Source organism: Sus scrofa, chromosome 12, assembly GCF_054392235.1.
Source record: "Sus scrofa isolate SSC_HxYL_T2T_F1_AM1 chromosome 12, Sscrofa_HxYL_maternal_Yorkshire_Landrace_v2.0, whole genome shotgun sequence".
NCBI lineage: Eukaryota > Metazoa > Chordata > Mammalia > Artiodactyla > Suidae > Sus > Sus scrofa.
This window is the reverse complement of record NC_139394.1, coordinates 40,269,831-40,289,021: the sequence shown is the minus strand read 5'-3', so window position 1 is coordinate 40,289,021 and position 19,191 is coordinate 40,269,831. Positions and strand designations below refer to the sequence as shown.

The window sequence follows — 19,191 nt, the reverse complement described above, 5'->3', positions numbered from 1 at the left end:
TTAAGTATTCTTGAGATGAAACTCGGTTCCCATGTTCTTCTGTCATGTCCTCAGCATGGTTACACAGCTATCTTGGGCTAAAAAAAAAAAGAAAAGAAAAAAAGTTTGATTAATAGTCCTGGTGGTTCAAGTGAGTGGTGCTGAAATAAATATTTAAGGTGAGAGAAACAGATCATAATAAAATTGGATTACAAGGGGGGAAACAGCATTTCCTGTGTGTGTTCCCTTGGTGTGTTAACAGCTCTTCTTCCCCAAGACTATGTTGCTGTCCCCCTTGGAGGATCAGGGATTCGAGGGTGTTCTCATTGGATGCAAACCGCAGTTTTTCCTGCCCATGGTTTTTGGGTAACTGCCGACTTTATTAATAGATCATGGAATAGCCATCCCACAATGGGTTTAGAATCTAACCTTATGGATTTTTTTGTTTCCAAGTGGAGGTTTTATAGCATTGCTAAAACCCACCCGTGCCGTGTTTCGTGTTCGTTTCCCTGATCCACACTGGCCAGTTTCTCCCCTTTCCTAACAGTGAAGGCACTGAAACTTGTGAAGTAACTTGTATGGACCTCGAAGGTGGTAATGAGCCCACCTAGGGTGATTGTGAAGTGAATGTAGCTTGTCGTCCCAATATCCCACTATTTCTTTATCTGGAACTTAAGAAACTGGACAATTCAGTTATTTAAGGGCACTTTGTTTCCCTTTTAATCTTTATACACTTAGCACAACATAACAATAATTCCTGTTATACCAGCTGCTCAGAATATGGTCCCAGCTCACAAGAGCTGTAGCTTTCTCATCACTTTTTTTTTTTTTCTTCCAAAAATCCACTTTTCCCAAAAGCCTTCTTTTAGGAGGCTCCTGACAGTATTTCTAAATTCAGTATATCCCTAAGAACTATGCTGATGTCAGGGAGAATTTTGGTAACAGGCACATGTTAAGTGACTGCAACTCTCCATGCTTAACTTCAACCGTTAGCATTAGTTAGCAGTTAACTTCAACATAAGCAGCAATACAGCACAACTTCAAGATCTAAGGTCAGTGAAGTCTGGGCAGGACACTAAAGACTGCTGCAGCCAGGCTTAAAGATTGGTCAGTTTTATGGTTTACACTGGCATATGACACCACAGAAGAGAGAGTAACTGTGAATGATGCCACAGTAGCAACAGTTTCTAAATAGAATGTTTATACTGGATTTGAAAGTGATGCAACAGCATGTAACCGAGTGGAAGAGAACTCAGTCCTAAATGATGATTCTGGCTCAGGACATTTCTGAGGCTTGCCTCAGAGACTGATGTTTCCAGGCTCAAAGACAGTGCATTCCCAACAGGATGCACTGACAGAAGTAACTGTAATACATCATGGCATTTCTACTAGGATGAAGAGTGTGTGTAAATTCTGGTAGTTATGGAAACAATATGTTTGTTTTCTGGCTTACCTGTACTTTATTTTATAGGATTCATAATCTTAATGGTTTTCAAAGTATACTCTGCAGAGCCCACAGGATCTCTAAATAGGATACTTTCAGGGGGAGGGGTAGTCAAAACTATTTTCATAATACTAAGACATAATTTTCCTTTTCTACTGTTTTGACTTTTGCAGTGATGATAAAAATGCAATGGTGGATAAAACTGCTGGCACCTTTCACAAATCAAAGCAGGGGCACCTACCTGTACAAGTAGTCACTGTAGTTTTCCCTGCCCTATAGTTACATTTAAAAAAAAGTTTCACTTGGAGTTCCTGTCGTGGCTCAGTGGTTAACGAATCCGACTAGGAACCATGAGGTTGCAGGTTCGATCCCTGGCCTCGCTCAGTGGGTTAAGGATCTGGCATTGCCATGAGCTGTGGCGAAGGTTGCGGACTTGGCTCGGATCTCAAGCTGCTGTGGCTCTGGTCTAGGCCAGCGGCTACAGCTCCAATTGGACCCCTAGCCTGGGAACCTCTGTATGCCACAGGAGTGGCCATAGAAAAGGCAAAAAAGACCAAAAAAAAAAAAAAAAAAAAGTTTCACCGAACATCCTTGATGAAGCAGTAAAAATAGTAAGTCTGGCCCTTGACTATTTGTCTTGTCTATATGATACCAAACACTTCTGGTGCACACTTTAGTATGACTATTAACTTTAAAAAGATTTGTGTTGGTAAGTCTTGAGATGAACTAGCTGCTTTCGTCATTTTTATGGTTTCAGAAGTCTTATGTCAACTAACCATAAATATCTGGAAAGGCTATTAAAATATTCTTTCTTCGAGAGTTCCCTGGTGGTCTAGTGGTGAGGAATTGGCACTTTTACTGCTGTAGCCTGGGTTCAATCCCTGGTCTGGGAACTGAGGTCCCACATTAAGCTGCTGTATGTTGCAGCCAAAAAAAACCCCAAACTCCAAAATTCCTTCCTTTCCTAATTACCTTTCTGCCTGAGGCCAGATTTTTCTTCATATACTTCAAAACATAACAGATCAAATGCAGAAGCAGATATGAAAGTCCAGCAGTCTTCTGTTTAGAGAACTTTAAAAAGACTTGTAAAAACTAGTACAATGCCAGGAGTTCTCTTGTGGCCTAGCACAGTGCCAGGGTTAAGGACCTAGTGTTGTCATTGCAGGGGCTTGGGTTGCTGCTGTGGCTCAGGTTCAGTCTCTGGTCCAGGAACTTCCACATGCCACAGGCACCACCACCACCAAAAATAGTACAATGCCACCCTTCTCTTGCTTTGGGAAATATGGTTAATTCATAATTGCTCATGTTAACATGCAATGAGCTTATTACTGCCATATTTATATTTAAAAGGATTAATAGTTTTAAAAAGTCGTTTTAACTACTTAATACAGTAGTTTTGTTTTTGGTGGGTTTTTTGTTGTTTTAGGGCCACATTCCGTGGCATACGGAGGTTCCCAGGCTAGGGGTCAAATCAGAGCTGTAGCTGCCAGCCTACTGCACAGCCACAGGAACACCAGATCCGAGCCACATCTGTGACGTACACCACAGCTCACAGCAATGCCAGATCTTTAACCCAATGAGCAAAACCAGGGATCAAATCTGCATCCTCATGGATTCTAGTTAGATTTGTTAACCACTGAGCCATGATGGGAACTCCTAATACAGTAAATATTAATACATGCAACCCCACAAACTAGAGTTCTTTGGGATTTTCAGTAATTTGAGTATAAAAAGACTCTAAGAAAAAGTTTGAGAATCACTAGAGAATGTTTGTACAACTAAATCAATTTACAGAAAATTCAAGCAGTGCTACTTGAAGATCATCAGTCTCTTGCTACTGTCTATGTTGAAATGATTGTGAACCTATATAATTGACATTATACAATTTTTTGTATAGTATCTATTTGGATATGAGGGAGGAAGCTCATTGAAAGCAGGTTTATCTCCTGAAAAGCATCCCATTCATCTCTTTTTCCCTTCTTTCCTCCTGTTTTAGTTACCTTAGGAAAGTGGTAAGAACTCTTAGGTCTTAGTCATCTGTCTTGATTAGTTCATTCTCCCAGACCACACTGACCACTGTCCTATTCAGAGCAAGGTTAGGGAAGATTCCTTAAATTAGTTTATTACTTCATTCAGTCTCTCATTGTACAACACCATTGCCCAATATTGAGCTAGTATTTTGCGACTGAAACATACTCCAAATGATTCTGAAAGGTACTCACAGTGTTAACATATACACGAGGGAACAAGTTCAGTTCACCTGCCCTCGAGTTTTTTTTCTTTGGGCTGCATCTGCAGCATATGGAAGTTCCCAGGCCAGGGACTGAATCTGAGCCGCAGCTGCAACCTACAACCCAGCTGTAGCAACACCAGATCCTTTAACTCACTGCACTGGTCCAGGGATCAAACTCGTGCCTTCACAGCAACCTGAGCCACTGCAGTCAGATTCTTAACCCACTGTGCTACAGTGGGAACAACAGCTTGCCCCCAATTTCGAACCTAAGCCATACACCGAGGTAGTTTGTCTTTCTACTACAGCACTTTGTGGATAGTTTAAGTGGCAACTCAGTATCACAGACATAGCACCAAACTAAAACAAGACCTTTTGCTATAAGAAAACCTTTACTAAAGTATTTTATTTCTATTAGGGAAAGGGGGAATGGGATTAAACTTGGAGGAACAGGAGTCCTGTTTTGAAAAAAAATCCTTCTATGGAGTTTATGGTCAGTGGCTTGATTTAGAGTTGTAGTGCAACAGAAGGCTAGGTGGGGGCTCCTCTTTTTTTTTTTTTTGGCTTTTTGCTATTTCTTGGGCCGCTCCCTTGGCATATGGAAGTTCCCAGGCTAGAGGTCCAATCGGAGCTATAGCCACCGGCCTACGCCAGAGCCACAGCAACGCGGGATCCGAGCCGAGTCTGCGACCTACACCACAGCTCACGGCAACGCCGGATCCTTAACCCACTGAGCAAGGGCAGGGACCGAACCCGCAACCTCATGGTTCCTAGTCGGATTCGTTAACCACTGCGCCACGACGGGAACTCCCCTATTCTTGATTAACAGTGAAATGAACTTTAACATTCTCAGCCACAAGCAAAAACAAACAAACAAACAAACAAACTTGGATTCAAACACGGGTTGAAAAAAAATAATTTAAAATACCCATAATTTGGGGACCCTTAGAACTCATGGTGAAGAACAGCAAGTTACTCCATGTTTATATACTCTTCTTTCAAGTTAATGTAATTTAACAACACCCACGATCTCTTCATTTAAATGAAATGCTTAGGAGTTCCCATCATGGCTCAGTAGTAACACACCGACTGTATCCATGAGGACGCAGGTTTGATCCCCAGTCTTGCTTATTAGGTGGGTTAAGGATGCGGCATTGCCATGAGCTGTGGTGTAGGTCACAGACGCAGCTCTAGATCCCAAGTCGCTGTGGCTGTGGCATAGGCAGCTACAGCTCCAATTCGACCCCGAGCCAGGGAACTTCTATATGCTGAGGGTACAGCCCTAAAAAGACAAAAAAGAAAAAAAAAATGCTTAGATACAAAGCTAAAATGCCACTTGGTTAAAATGATGGAGACAGCCGAAGTGTAGCCCACTTTCGCATTGACTGGTCCTTTAGACGACTGCATGTACCTTATTAACTACTGGAACACACATAATGTAATGCTGTGTTTTCAAATGTCCCAAACCTCATTCTACCTCTGTTCTCATGCCTCCCTGTGCTATCTCAGTATCTAATATGAAACTTCAAAATGACAGTTCTCTTGGTTTAAGTTTGAGAGATATTTAAGTAAAACTGCAATTCTACATGTTATTTCCACAGTTCAGTAATTTATTTTAAATTTGAGTAATTTCAAATTCCACAAACAAAACTGAAGAACAGCAATATTTTGAATTCTTTCTTCTGTACACTCAGTGATCTAAAACACCACAATATCCAACATACACAAACCTCAGGGAAGGGTTAGTAAATACACACAGATTGGAATCATGGTGCTCTTTGTTCCTGAATGGAATGGTCCCACAGAAAAAGCACAGGATACAGCACAACAAAAGGGCACCTGTTACATATGAAGTGAGCAAAAACACACTAGCATTTTCTATATGCGTAATGAGGAAACCTGCATAGGTTAGAGGGCCTTTTATGCTCATTTAAAAGTCAGGCAAATTGTCTGCAATGCATTTTTCAAATAATTTGGGAGCACTGCAATCCAACAGAGGATATGCTGATTAGTGTTGTCTTTGTTGGCATTGACAGTCTTGCATGGTCACATACCAATATTTTTGCTTTAGCTTTTCTTTGAATAAAAGAGATCTAAATGCATTTAGACAATACATATTGTAAGCTGTTTACATACACTAAATTTAAGAGATTCAGTATTAGAGTTTTTTTTTTTGTTTTTTTTTTTTCCTTTAACACTACAGAGTGCAAATCAGGTTCTTCACAACAGATTGAATATTAAGCAGTTCTTCAAAGAATGAGGGGGGAGAAAAAAAACCCAAGTGAATAAAACACTGAAACTATTCCCCTTTGAAAATAAATTCTAAAATGATACGGAATGTGAAATAAGCTTTTAACATAGGTGATCCAAGTTTTACAGTTAGAAACGAAAAGTAGTCCTTCATGAAATAAAGGTTACAAGAACATGTGCCTGTTTTCCCCTATTAGAAACTGAGAAGCGGGTAGAGACGATGTTTCGGTTTGAAAATAGGCGACTACAGGATCAGCTTCCCGTCTCACATGCTGTACCCAAAGCCAGGCTGTGGCTGCCCATAGGGTGGTGCAGTATAACCATAACCAAAAGGTGCCTGGGGAGGGACTGCAACACTGGGTCCTGCTGTCAGCATCAACTGGGGCTGACCTAAAGAAGAAAACAAAAAGGAGCGGGGGTAGGGGGCAAGGAGGCGGGAGAAATTATTAGCATTGTAGGACGATCATACCCCAATTTCCCTCAATCACAACTTAGAATGAATTTTGTAGAGGCACTTTTAACTGTCTCTGTTTCAGCATGACGGCCACCCTAAGAAAGGTCCCACCTAAAAAGCCAACAGAAACGGTGCAGGGCTGAGAGCCAGAACTTGAACGGTAATTGTTACTTCATACATGTTTAAAGCAATATGCACATGCACGCTCAACATGCTTATTAGGCAAGACATCTAGCAATGAGTCTATCACCATATGGTGTTTGCACATTTGGTGACAATATAAATAACACAGGTAAACAATTTTTATTTTTGGTTTTTTTTTTTTTTTCTTTTTAGGGCTGCATCTGAAGCATGTGGAAATTCCCGGGCTAGGGATCAAATCAGAGCTGCAACTGCTGGCCTACGCCACAGCCACAGCCACAGCAATGCCGGATATGAGCTGCATCTGTGACCTACATCACAGCTCGAGGCAAGCCAGACCCTTAACCCACTGATCAAGGCCAGGGCTCAAACCCACATCCTCACAGACAGTGTCAGGTTCTTGACCCATTGACTCATCATGGGAACTCCAAGAAAACAAATTTTAAATTGGTGTGTTTTTAACACAACTGAACTTTTAAAGTTAGATTTAAATTTCTGACTTAGACATGTCTAAATGGTAACAAAACCTAATGTACATTTCTAGTAGAGTACTCAGTACTAAAAAAAGCAGAGACATTCAAATATGCATTAGGTATGAAATACATTAGAGCATACGACCTCTTCTGAATACTAAGTTACCGCTCTCATGAAGTCTCAAGTTTACATAGTTAAACATCTAACATCTCTCCCCGCCAACCCCTGCAAAAGTACCCTTCACCTCCCACTAGAATGTAAATCTAGAGAGGTGTAAATTTCTCCTACAAGTGACCTCATATCTCTTTTTGTGAACAACAACAGAAACCATCTTCAGTGAGTAAACTTTTAGGAACAGCAGTTTATTTAAAAAAAAAAATAAAAAAATAAAAAAAAAATCACTTCTAACCTTGACATTGACATCTATCTTAAAATCCCGGAGTTCCCGTCGTGGCGCAGTGGTTAACGAATCCGACTAGGAACCATGAGGTTGCGGGTTCGGTCCCTGCCCTTGCTCAGTGGGTTAACGATCCGGCGTGGCCATGAGCTGTGGCGTAGGTCGCAGACTCGGCTTGGATCCCGAGTTGGTGTGGCTCTGGCGTAGGCCAGTGGCTACAGCTCCAATTCGACCCCTAGCCTGGGAACCTCCATATGCCGCAGGAGCGGCCCAAGAAATAGCAAAAAAGACAAAAAAAAAAAAAAAAAAAAAAAATCCCAACCCCACTTTCAACTGCCTACAAGGACTATCCATTTAAACGCCCTGAAAGTAAGCCAAATTCAGTAAGTCTACCCCCAAATTATTACACCCTCCCTATTCATTTCTATATTGTTTCCTATCTCCAATGTCAAACATCTTGCTCCCATCTCTTAGAATCGACTTTATGTTCTCCAGCTTTATCAAAACTACCCTCTATCTAAATTCACAAAGTCCTTTTCATCTGTAGGAAAAAGGAGATAACGTCCTAATAGATTTGTATACTATCATTTCCTCCAGCAGGTTGGGATAGAATAGCCATGATCTTATACCCTCCTCCCTACACTACCTAGTTAAAGAGTGATAACCTACCCTTTCTCTTCATTGCTCAAATCAATCTGTTCACCAAGAGTGAAAGAGAAAGGGGAAGTTCTTCAGAAAGGCACATGTAAGAAATTAAACTGCCCTAAATATTCACTGAGAGTCTGGAGATCCTTTCAACCTGCAAAGTTCTCAGATGGTAACTCTACCCAGTTCACTTCACTGTCCTGGTCATAATTTAAAGAGAAGATGCACTATTTCTATAACGCTCACTTAAGATGGCCTTGGCATATTCCCTCACCTTTTGTACTTGTGAAAAATGAGTGCATCAATACTTCTTTCTCAGTAATTCACAAATAAGCAATCAGTGACTAAGCAATAGGAAAATTTAGGTTATAATCTCAAATGACTTTTTCGAGATTATTTTTCCATTTAAGATTATCTTAGTGACGAATGTCCATGCCTGCTTTAAGACTGTTTTCAGAAAAAAATGACAGTAGAGAGAATTATGCCTTAACTCAGTGAGGCTTTGGCACTTGAGGGCTTACGTATTTCTATTTTGAGGTAGAATCAGAATGAATTGTCCACTATTATTGCTATGAGGTTAAAGAGAGGAAGAGATTACCGTAAACAATAGGTTGTGTCTCTGTAGCTTGTTCTTCTTCTTTCCTCAGTGATTCTGAAGCGTCTAATTTATCCACCTGGAGAAAAATAAGACAATGGTAATTAGTACCTCAAAAGTATTATCAACCTAGGTTTATGGCAGAAAGTGGAAAAGCCTTAGTGTGTTAAATTTTGTCAAAAATAAAACAGACTAGGAAGAACATTCTCATGTCCCCTCAAATTCAATGGCAATGTTCACACTTCAGTCAAGGTGATTTTTAGCACTGTCATTATAAACCCTCAGGAAGGAGGGATTTATAAATGCCACAGAAGCTCACGCCAGGCTAAAACTGGGCATGCCAGGTGCAGCCAGCCTGAGGGAGGGAGATAACAAGAAGGAACCACTTTCTCCAATGAAATTTAAACCCTATTCAAGATAGTAATAATGAACTCATGAGCTGGCAAGACTTCCCTCCTCAAAGGAAATGGTATTCAAAAAAGTGAAATGAGTCTAGTGACTGGACAAGTACTTGTGCAGATTAAGATAGCTTTTGCCAACTATACACAGCTTCTGCCAATATTGATAACTACAGTTTAAGGCTCAAGTGGCTCCATATTTGATCTTTTTATTTAAAGACAGGCTGCATGTGTTAATGCTCTATTTTCTAAGAAGTTAACTAGGAATGCCTGATTTTTCCCCAACTTCTCTGAGAAAGAAATTTCTTGCTTTTAATTAAGCCAAAGAAGCAAATGGCTATTATATGCTAGCTTCTCTAAATAAAAGTGGAAGTATCAGACAGAATACTGTACAGAAGTTCACATATATTAGTGAAAGAGCTGGAATATATAGATTCTTCCCCTAACTAGTTGTGTAACCTTGCCAAACCATTACACGGACCCACAAATTTCCCTGTCTGTATAGTGAGTCAGTTGAATGAGATAATCTACAAAGTTTTCTCTAGGGCTAACATGACTTGAATCTGGAATTCTGTGAAGGACTGGGGAGAATGACATTAGGAAACTGAGATTAGCAAATTACCACCATACAACTTCCATTTGCCTTTTAAACTATACTATATTTGTGTTTTAGACTATTATTTACTATCACTAAACTTGAAGTAAAACTAAACTTCAAATCTCAGTGTTATCTATCACTAGTGGTTTTCAAAGTAGTAATTAAGTGTGCTGAGTGAGGTGGGGGAGTCGAAATGCAGGAAAGAACATTTTATGAATGTTCACTGCACACTCTTCAAAAAGGCAAGTAGTTAAAAAAAAAAATCACTTACAAAAAAAGATGTGCAGGCTTCAGTGAAAAGGCTTTAAGGACTGGGTCCCAAAAAGTTTAAAGCAACCCCCAGTTCCTATTTGAAACTATTCAAAATAGTGTTTCAATCCTCTCGTAGGCCATTAAGGTTAGGATGGTATTTTTAATATGTATATAAATATTTATTTCATATTAAATATCATAAATGTGGGTCGAATCCATCCTACATTTGTCTGGGAGTAAAATGTGAGAACAGTAAGCTGAGGAAGATTTTAGACACCTTCAGATAACATGGTTTTCTACCCTAGGAAGATGAGTTCGTTTGCTTTTGTATACCATTCTTCTATGTTATAGCCTAAGTGCTCATGTGTTACAAACTACCCTAATATCAAATTAAAACTACTATGGAGTATAAATACCATGAGAAACACAGTTTGGCACCCAAACTTAAAAATTATTACAGCTATATGATTTAAAGCCCAGTCTGTGCATCAAGGGCAGTCAGATGGGGTTTTGCTAACCTAAAGAATACCCAAGAATGCGCTAAAGAGGTTATATTAAAAAAAATACATGGACGAATGTACATTAATAGCTTCTAAAAAGAATAAAAATCAAACAACAATAAAAACCACCACTGCATAATACATTTCCAGACTTCAAGGAGAAGAATCTTAAGTGAATAGTGTTAGAAATTAATGTCTGAGTCAGATGTTGAAGACAGAAGTCCTATTACAGAAGTACATTAAAGACTTCGAAGAACTAGCAACGTCACGATGCCCAGGCATAGACAGAGGCAGGTTGGACACAGGGAAGAAGCAAAAAATAACAACTGTGAAGGAGTAGCACTGGGCTAAGCAAAGAAACAATTTTGTTTTTCTATATAATGAGACAGCCTCTGGCACAGCAACATTCAATTATTGTTTCCACTGACCCAATTTAGACTGCTCAAAAAAGAAAAGCAGAGAAGGCTTTTATGAACACAAGCTTTTGTTAAGAGCTGTAACAAAAGTTTCTGATCCTTGTATTTAAAAAGGAAAAATTACAGGTAAGCATGTCACTGAGTTCAGTTCCATCTATACCACTGAAAATTCACTATAATGTAAAAGGCTTTTCCACAAAGACTGCAATATGCTGCAGAGGAAAAGTTAACATGCAGTCAGTTATTTCGGTGTATGTGTGCATGAAAAAAAGGCAAAAGTACTGAAGCAAGAAGTGAGATCTGAGGATGACTTGCTATACAGGCTCTCAAGAAACACACACAGCCCACAGCAATGCTTTAAGAGTTTCAAAGGTAGTATGATGTAATTGCAATGACTGTTGTACATGCTTGATTTAAAACAATGCGTAACACTGCAGTTCAATTACCTATTTTTCACACACACGCTTTCTAACTGCCTTGCTTACTAGCTGCTGAAGGGCCTCACACACAATGCATTTTACTCAGGTTTGCCCTAAGTTCCAATGGTGACTCCAATTTTGTTCAACATTAATTCCAAGGCATTGTCCCCCTCCAAATTCTTTTAAATTTCGTTTCAACTGTCCTTTACCTTCCCACCCTTTTCTCACCATAATTTGATACCAGACTTAAGTTTGTACGTTTGTTTCATTTATACTGGGATGGAGACAAGCCAATGAAGGAAGCAGCAACCAAAAGGTGCCTAAATTTGACCTTGGATAAGCCAACCGATGAATAAGAACAAATTTGTAGCTTCAGAGATGTGCCTTATTATAGAAAGTAGAGGTTAATAATATTGCTTCATTTTATACAGAAACAATCCATATTGCTTATCAACAATTATAGCAAGCTACCCTGATGATTAAAAAAGTTTTGATTCCTCTTGCAAATGGACTAGCACCATAAGAACTGGACACCTGGAGAAACATGAGGAAAGTCTCTTCGGAAGCAGCTAGTATCTCTCGTATCTACTTTCAGCAAAAAATTAGTAAGAATCAAGAGATCAGAAACTGGATCACAGTCCTTCAATACCAAAAAACCCCAAAAAGCCTTTTAGGGCATGTGTATAAATATATAGATATATATATATGTAAATTCAACAACTGTCAGGCATGCTCACAAAATAAAACCAGAGGCTGTTTAAATTTATTTACAGTACTGAGAAAATCCTATTATGGTCCAGATACCCTGACAGGGAAGAGAAATTGCCTGAAACTTTGGAATTAATATGGAAACTCAACATGCTCAGTTTTTAATAATATATTTAAGAGAGACTGTGAACCAACTACTGATTAGCCTCCTGCCCTTCCTAAAGCCTATTAGCCGATTAGTAGCAAACATCTACTAATGTCCTACAGCTCTATTATAGTTATGTTTCAAGGGACTTGCAGAGGCTTTAGTGAAAATTTATTGGGGGGGAAAAAGCAGCAGCAGCAGTGTAGAAAAGGAAGGAAAAAAAATCATGCAAATTCCTTAGACTTAGTCCTCCAGACTTAAAGATGGAAAAGAATCAATTTTCACCTTTTCCTTTATTGCATCAACCTGCAAAGGAATTCAGAAGGTGCAGCTTAGAAAAAAATCAAATTCCATATTGAGCATAAAAAGGTAGAATCAGCAACAAAGGTTTAGGGGAGAAACATCTAACTACTAAAAAAGGTATGAGAAAAGTGAAAATAAAGGGCATACTGGAAGCAAAACTTAGAATTTTTTTTACTCCAGAGCTTACTGCAGAAGAATTTATGCTAGAGTCAGTGTGAAAGAAAGCAGCTTAATTGCTAGTAAAATTTATAGCACTTCCGGTTAAAGCAGCTTAGAGCTAGATCTCTCAAGTTGGCATTATGCATAAGAAAAGAAGCTATTCTCATCTATGGCTAAGGTAAGGCAACTGTTTTTCCTCTTATACTGGATTTTAAGCAGTTTATACACAAAAATGTTAATTCTTAAAAAATTATAACACAATGATATCTACTTAGATGGTAGCCCAGAGAAATGGTCTATTATACTGGGGGTTGTTAGTAGTGCTTTCCCCCCTCTTTTACTCAGGCATGCTGAAGAGATCAGATGTGAAACTCTGATTTTAATAAGCATGTTTGGCTTTGACAAAATGGCTCCTTTAGGACCATTTTTAAATGTTTTACAACATGAAAGCTAGTAACTGTTCAGGGCAAGTAAAAAAATATCCTAATGTCAAAAACGGACATGAAGATGATTAAGTTAATTTTATGACTATACCCACAGCTTGTTTAAAATGCTTTTGGGAAATGTGTCATTAATAGTTAACTTCCAATAATATTTTTAAATTAGGGGTTAAACTATCAAAATATTGAGAAGATCAACAGGATTTTAAAAACATAGATGTAGCTTCCCCAGGGGGAAGAGGCATATAGATTAAAGTCAAGAACCAACCAGGAGTTCCCATTATGGCTCAGTGGTTAACGAATCCGACTAGAAACCATGAGGTGGCAGGTTCGATCCCTGGCCTTGCTCAGTGGGTTAAGGATCCGGCGTTGCCGTGAGCTGTGGTGTGGGTCGCAGACTCGGCTCAGATCCCGCATTGCTGTGGCTCTGGCATAGGCCGGTGGCTGCAGCTCCCATTCGACCCCTAGCCTGGGAACCTCCACATGCCGCAGGAGTGGGCCTAGAAGTGGCAAAAAGACAAAAAAAAAAAAGAACCAACCAAATAGAAGGGAATCTACAGTACTAAATTATGGACACCTGAGTTATAAGAACTGATTTGAGGAAGATGCTATTTTGACAAAAAAAGGTTTTTTCTAATCAAATGTTAAGAGAAAAACCCCCGTACAATATAAAAATAATACTATTTACCCTCAAGAGTTACATTCTGAGGTATTCTGAGGGTAAATATTCTGACAAATTATGTTTGAGTTCCATTCAATGTCCTTACCAGATATTAAAAATTAGTGGAGAACAGGAATATTTTATGATCAACTAAATTAATTCTAAGAGAAAAAACATTGCACATGGAGTTTACACAGCCTCGAGATAATATGTTCTCAGAGGGGCCATTACCTTTGTCAAGTATTCCTTCATGACCTGGATGAAATAGGGCATGGCAAAATCCATGATATTGTGCCTCCATGCAGTTTCCAGGACAACATCAGGCCTTAGAAGATCGTAACAGGTAAAAAGACAAGCTCCAAAGCACTCCCTTTTTTCTTCTTGCAAAAACCACTGTAGGAGTTCTTCAGCCAATTCAGTATCTTTAGATTCAGAGGCATACTGCATTGCATCCTATTCAAAGGAAAGGATGAAGGTCAAACATTAAATTCAAATACAATGAACTGGTAAACCAAGTAACACAGTGAGGGGAAAAAAACTAGTTAACATTTAAATTAAGGGTTTTCTGAAAGGAAAAGAAAAGATGGGATAAAGCAGCCTTTTTTTAAAAAAGAGGTTTGACATAAACATAAGAATCAAGAAACTGACATAATTACCATCTCCTCAAATGGGAGCTTAAAGGCAATTTTCATATTCGTAAAAACTAATACTTTTATAGACCCTAATCACTCGTAAAATATACCACTTTAGGGTTAACATAGATCATCCAGTACTTGGCTTAAGAGCCTCGCCCCCACCAACTGTATTCACCTTGTACAGACTATCTTTCTTGCACAGCTCCACACTCTGTTTCCAGCGATTGTTGCCTTTGAAGAGATAAGCAGCAATTCTTCTGAACTCAATGAGTTCATGTTTTTCCAAACGCTGAGCAAGCGAGATATTGTCAAAGTTGTCATAAGCATCTATTGAGGTTCGTAGAGCCTTAAAAAATAAAACAAAGCCGTTCAAATGCCAAATCAGCATTTCATTTTAAATTTTATGTTCCACTATTCTTGATCAATGAGCTATATTATATGACTGACTGTATATAACATGATCAATATCTTCTGTGATACATGTGTATAACATCACTTGATCGATGAGTCATTATTGTAATACAACAGCCTAGATGCAAGCCTCAAACCACAAAGTTGTAATCTGAACAAGTAACAACATTCTTCAATCTAACTGTTTAATAATAAAGTCCTTGAAGGTACTATAAAACTTCTAAAGGCACACTCTTCTCCAAGTTTTCAGTATCAAGGACTAACTTGAATGGTAACGAAACTGGGAGGATTTGTAATTTGGAGGGTAAGACTTTTAGGCTCTAGGGAAACTTCTGATACAACTCAACATGATGCTCAGTCACAGAGATGAGGATGGGACCCGAGTCTTTCTATAAGAAAATCATGGTGACTATAAGACAAAGAAAAGGCATTCAGCTTAAACTTAAACTTTATTTTTGCAAAATCCTTCACAAGGGGAAGTTTACTAAAAGACAACTACTAATATGGTATTGGGCAAGGAAAACAGTGTATTTAATAAAGTATAGTTAATACCATGTAAGTTTTATGGACTGGTTGAAAAGATTAAAGACAATTTCAACTCGATCTACAGATTGATGTTTGGGAATGAAGTAACCATAGTATTTTTCAAAAGCATTAACTTGGACAAGAGCTAAGCAAAATTGTGCAAACTTGGCAGTTACTTAGGAGACATCAGATTGATCAATTCTGAAAACTTCACTAAATTTATTTATTTGTGGAATAAATTTATTTATTTATGGAAGTTCTCATGCCAGGGATTGAGTCTGAGCCACAGCTGCAACCTATGCCACATCTACAGCAACACTGGATCCTTAACCCCACTGTGCCGGGCTGGGGCCTGAACCAGTGCCTCAGCAGCAACCACAGCTGCTGCCGTCAGATTCTTTCCCCACTGCATCACAGGGGGAACTCCAAAACTTCACTAAATTTAGATTCAAGGCACACAAGCACCTCTTGATACAATCCTAAGAGAGATATGGGCTTTTTTACTGCAGAACATGCTAACTTTAAACTCAGTGATAGCCTGAGTTTGAGAATATATACAAGAACCAAGACAACTTACCTGATAATCTTCTTCTGTAATAAAGAGGTTGTTCAGTGATTCATTCACAGATTTGTTGTTGTGGTTTTGGACTGAACGCAAATACGGTTTCACCAGTGGCAGCTGTTTAACCTTTAAAATAATGACTTTGTTAGAAATGCAGCACATTGCTAAAGTCCCATGGGCAAAAGCTACCCAAGTATGTCTTAGTGCCTTGCTATGAAGTTTTGGGGTTTTAAAAATAATTACCTTGCTGAAATAATTGACTGCACGAGTATGATCCAACCGTGGAGACAGCACCATCAGCAAATCATTTAACAACAGCGGCTTGAATTCTAAGTAGAACTGTATTGCTCTGTAGTATAGTTCCACATTGGCAACCTAAGACAGGAAAAATCCATACATAAGAGTCATTTCCATGAGTTTTCTTTTTCTGAAAACTTTATCTTCTGATAATGGTACACACCTTGGTAATGATATCTTTGAACTGCCCTTCTTTCCATGCATCGGTCGGATGATTCATCATGGTAATTATGGCATTATCATATTCTTCATACTTGTCATACAAAAATACCAATTCTGCCCAAAGATGAGCTTGTTCTGCAGCTCTTAGCACCTGCATAAGAAAGATTTAATTGCTTTAGCTATGGGTCTCTAATTCTAGTTAATAGAAAATTTTTTAAGAACTTAAAGTATTCATGTGAGAAAAAGGAATATATATGTATGTGTAAGTGTGACTGGGCCACCTTGCTGTACAGGAGAAAACTGACAGAGCACTGTAAACCAGCTATAATGGAAAAAAAAATAAAAATCATTAAATAAAAAAATTTTTTTAAATTAAAGTATTAGTTTTAGCTATAGAGCTGCCTTACAATTAAAGGTTGGTTACCTTAGGAATATTCACTCTGGACCAAAACAGCTCCAAGTGCTCCCTCATTTTCTGTGGCTTAAATTTAGAATACAGAATAGCTAATTCGGTAAACATCCCCATATGAGCACGCTCAAGTCCCAGTGCTGCTTCCAACATGGTTATCAGTTCTTCAAAATATCCACGATCCTAAAAAAGGTAGATACGCAATTAAAGATGAGATTATCTGTGGCAAAAGATCTCAGTAAGTAAAGTATTACATTTAAAATAAGTAGACAATAAGGTCCTACTGTATATCCACTCTCCTGGGATAGGCCACGATGGAAAATAATATAAAAAGAAGGTGTGTGTATATATACAGGTATGACTGAGTCACTTTGCTCTATAGCAGAAACAGGCACAATATTGTAAACCAACTATAAATTTTTAAAAAGCTCAATTAATATGAAAGATTCAAATTCATTACCTGATAGTAGTTAATAAGTTCCTCCAATTCATCTGCATGTACTACAATGTGAAGCCCACACATCTGAGCGAGACGGAACTCCTTCCCATCTACACACGCGAAGCAGACCTACAGTGTAAAAAAATTGAATTATGTGAACTCAAGTGCAGATATGACTGGTTAATACAATTAATCAGTTTAAAGAACATTCCTAAATAGGATCTTAATTCTTCATTCAAACTGTTGTTAAGATTACCTCTTTCCATGTTCGAGTACTGTTAGCTTTCCTAGCTCCATCAACAGCTGCCTGATATTCACCCAGATGAACGAGAGTAGATGCCAAGCGTCCAAAATTGGAAACATTATTGTATAACAACTTAGCAGCATCATACATTTTTTCATCATAACAACGGTCACCAACCTGAAAAAAAATACAAACTGTTTTCAGTAAGCCTAAACTTAATCCTCTTTTTCAAAGTTACAACTCAATATAATACTGATAAACAGTATTTTTCCTTAGAAACTTCAGTTGTCACATGTTGATCCTACTGAGCTAATAAAATTGCTCAACTATTTTTACACTCCTTTAAAAGAAAAAAAAAAATCTGAACAGGAAACCCACTTGTTGGATATGAGCGTTATTTGGCCCATTGATGAATTCTTCTAACTCCGCGAGGCGGTTTGTTTTAGCCAGTGCAAATATCAATTCTGTCTCCACATAGGACTCACGAGCCTTCTTACGGGCCATCTGCAAGTACTTCACCAGCTCTTCCCAGTTTCCTAGGTATAGAAAAACAAATATATAAATCCAAACACTAACACAGTAACATTTATCTTTCCACTCAAGTAAATGAGAATTGCTACTAATTCCCTTCACAAGGGAACGGTATAGAGAATAACAAATGTAAACAGTAAAATGCATCAAAATAGTGTAACTTCCATTACACCTCTGTATTATTACTGACCAAATGAATAGCTGAATCCCCTTTATTCTTAAAGCTAAAAGCATAGAACTAGATCAGAATTTTATGAGACTTTAAAACAGAAAATTAAACTTTCCCATTTAGTTTTTTTTTTTAAGTGGCTGCACTAGCAGCATATGGAAGTTCCCGGGCAAAGGACTGAGGCTGAGCCATAGCTGCAACCTATGCCATAGCAGTCGGATTCTTAAACCAGTGTGCCACAGTGGGAACTACCCCCATGGAGCTTTTAATTTCACAAACACAGCCTCCCTTTACCTGCACTAGGATGGAGGGCAAACAACCATGAGGTCTCTAACTCCTACATAATTCAGAATAGACATGTAACTTAATGCTTAGCTAAGGTACATTTTCTGAGGTGGCAAACACGTGAAAGTGTGAAACCTTACCACTAGTATTGGCAGCCTGAACAACTTCCATGTAGGATGAAGGATCATCTGCTTTGATGTAAGAATCAATGGCTTCTTTTACCATTCCTTTCTGCAACTGGGCTTTTGCAAGCTGACTCCAGACTGCAGGTTCATTGCAGCGTTCAGCAAACTCATAAGCCCGGTCTAAGTTTCCAATATGTTCAATCAAGACCTAGGCAATCAATTTTTAATTAGAGTTACAGTCCAACAACACAGTTATGGATTTTACTGCTCATCTACTGCCACAGTAATAAATTATGCCCATCCTCACAGGACAATGCATACAGTGAACCAAAGGCAGGCATTATCTGTAGGAAATCAACTCAGGCAATATGAAGATTTACCTGCACTGCTGAAGTATTGACATCAAATTTCCGAAAAATGGCAAATGCTTCTTCAAACAGCTCATTGCTGATGGCGATATTGGCAATATCTGGGGCATCGTAATTATCCAGGCGGTTAATATATTCCATAACACGGGTACGGTCAGCTTTGATTGCAGTGAGGATCAGAAGATTTTGCAGATTCCTTTAAGAGAAAAGATTTGAATGAAATGCTTTAAAAGCTCGTTAGTCATAAAGAATAAACACTGCAGCTACAGAATTTTTTGTCTCAGGAGGTAGGGTGAGAAGAGGTTATTACAGAGTGAGAATTTAAACAACATTCTCTAATCTTTGTCTTTTTGTTCCTTCTCCAAACTGACAAGCCAAAATTAAAGACTGAATATAGAGAGCCAATGGATGGACCCCTCTC

General features: G+C 38.6%; 1 protein-coding gene across 4 annotated transcripts in view; it reads right to left on the bottom strand.

Annotated features, from left to right (window-relative positions):
• Positions 1–5,242: 5,242 nt before the first annotated feature.
• Positions 5,243–19,191, bottom strand: part of CLTC (clathrin heavy chain) — a 69,581-nt gene continuing 55,632 nt past the window's right edge. For 2 of the 4 annotated variants that reach the window (XM_084982571.1, XM_021066047.2), the window contains exons 20-33: positions 18,783–18,966; positions 18,418–18,610; positions 17,671–17,828; positions 17,305–17,469; positions 17,070–17,177; positions 16,625–16,792; positions 16,202–16,351; positions 15,985–16,116; positions 15,757–15,867; positions 14,419–14,589; positions 13,840–14,061; positions 12,331–12,351; positions 8,613–8,688; positions 5,243–6,293 (exon numbers count right to left, since the gene is read on the bottom strand). In XM_084982571.1, coding sequence (XP_084838697.1) covers positions 6,169–6,293; positions 8,613–8,688; positions 12,331–12,351; positions 13,840–14,061; positions 14,419–14,589; positions 15,757–15,867; positions 15,985–16,116; positions 16,202–16,351; positions 16,625–16,792; positions 17,070–17,177; positions 17,305–17,469; positions 17,671–17,828; positions 18,418–18,610; positions 18,783–18,966 — 1,984 coding nt within the window. In that variant the 3' untranslated portion in view covers positions 5,243–6,168. 4 annotated transcript variants of the gene reach the window in all.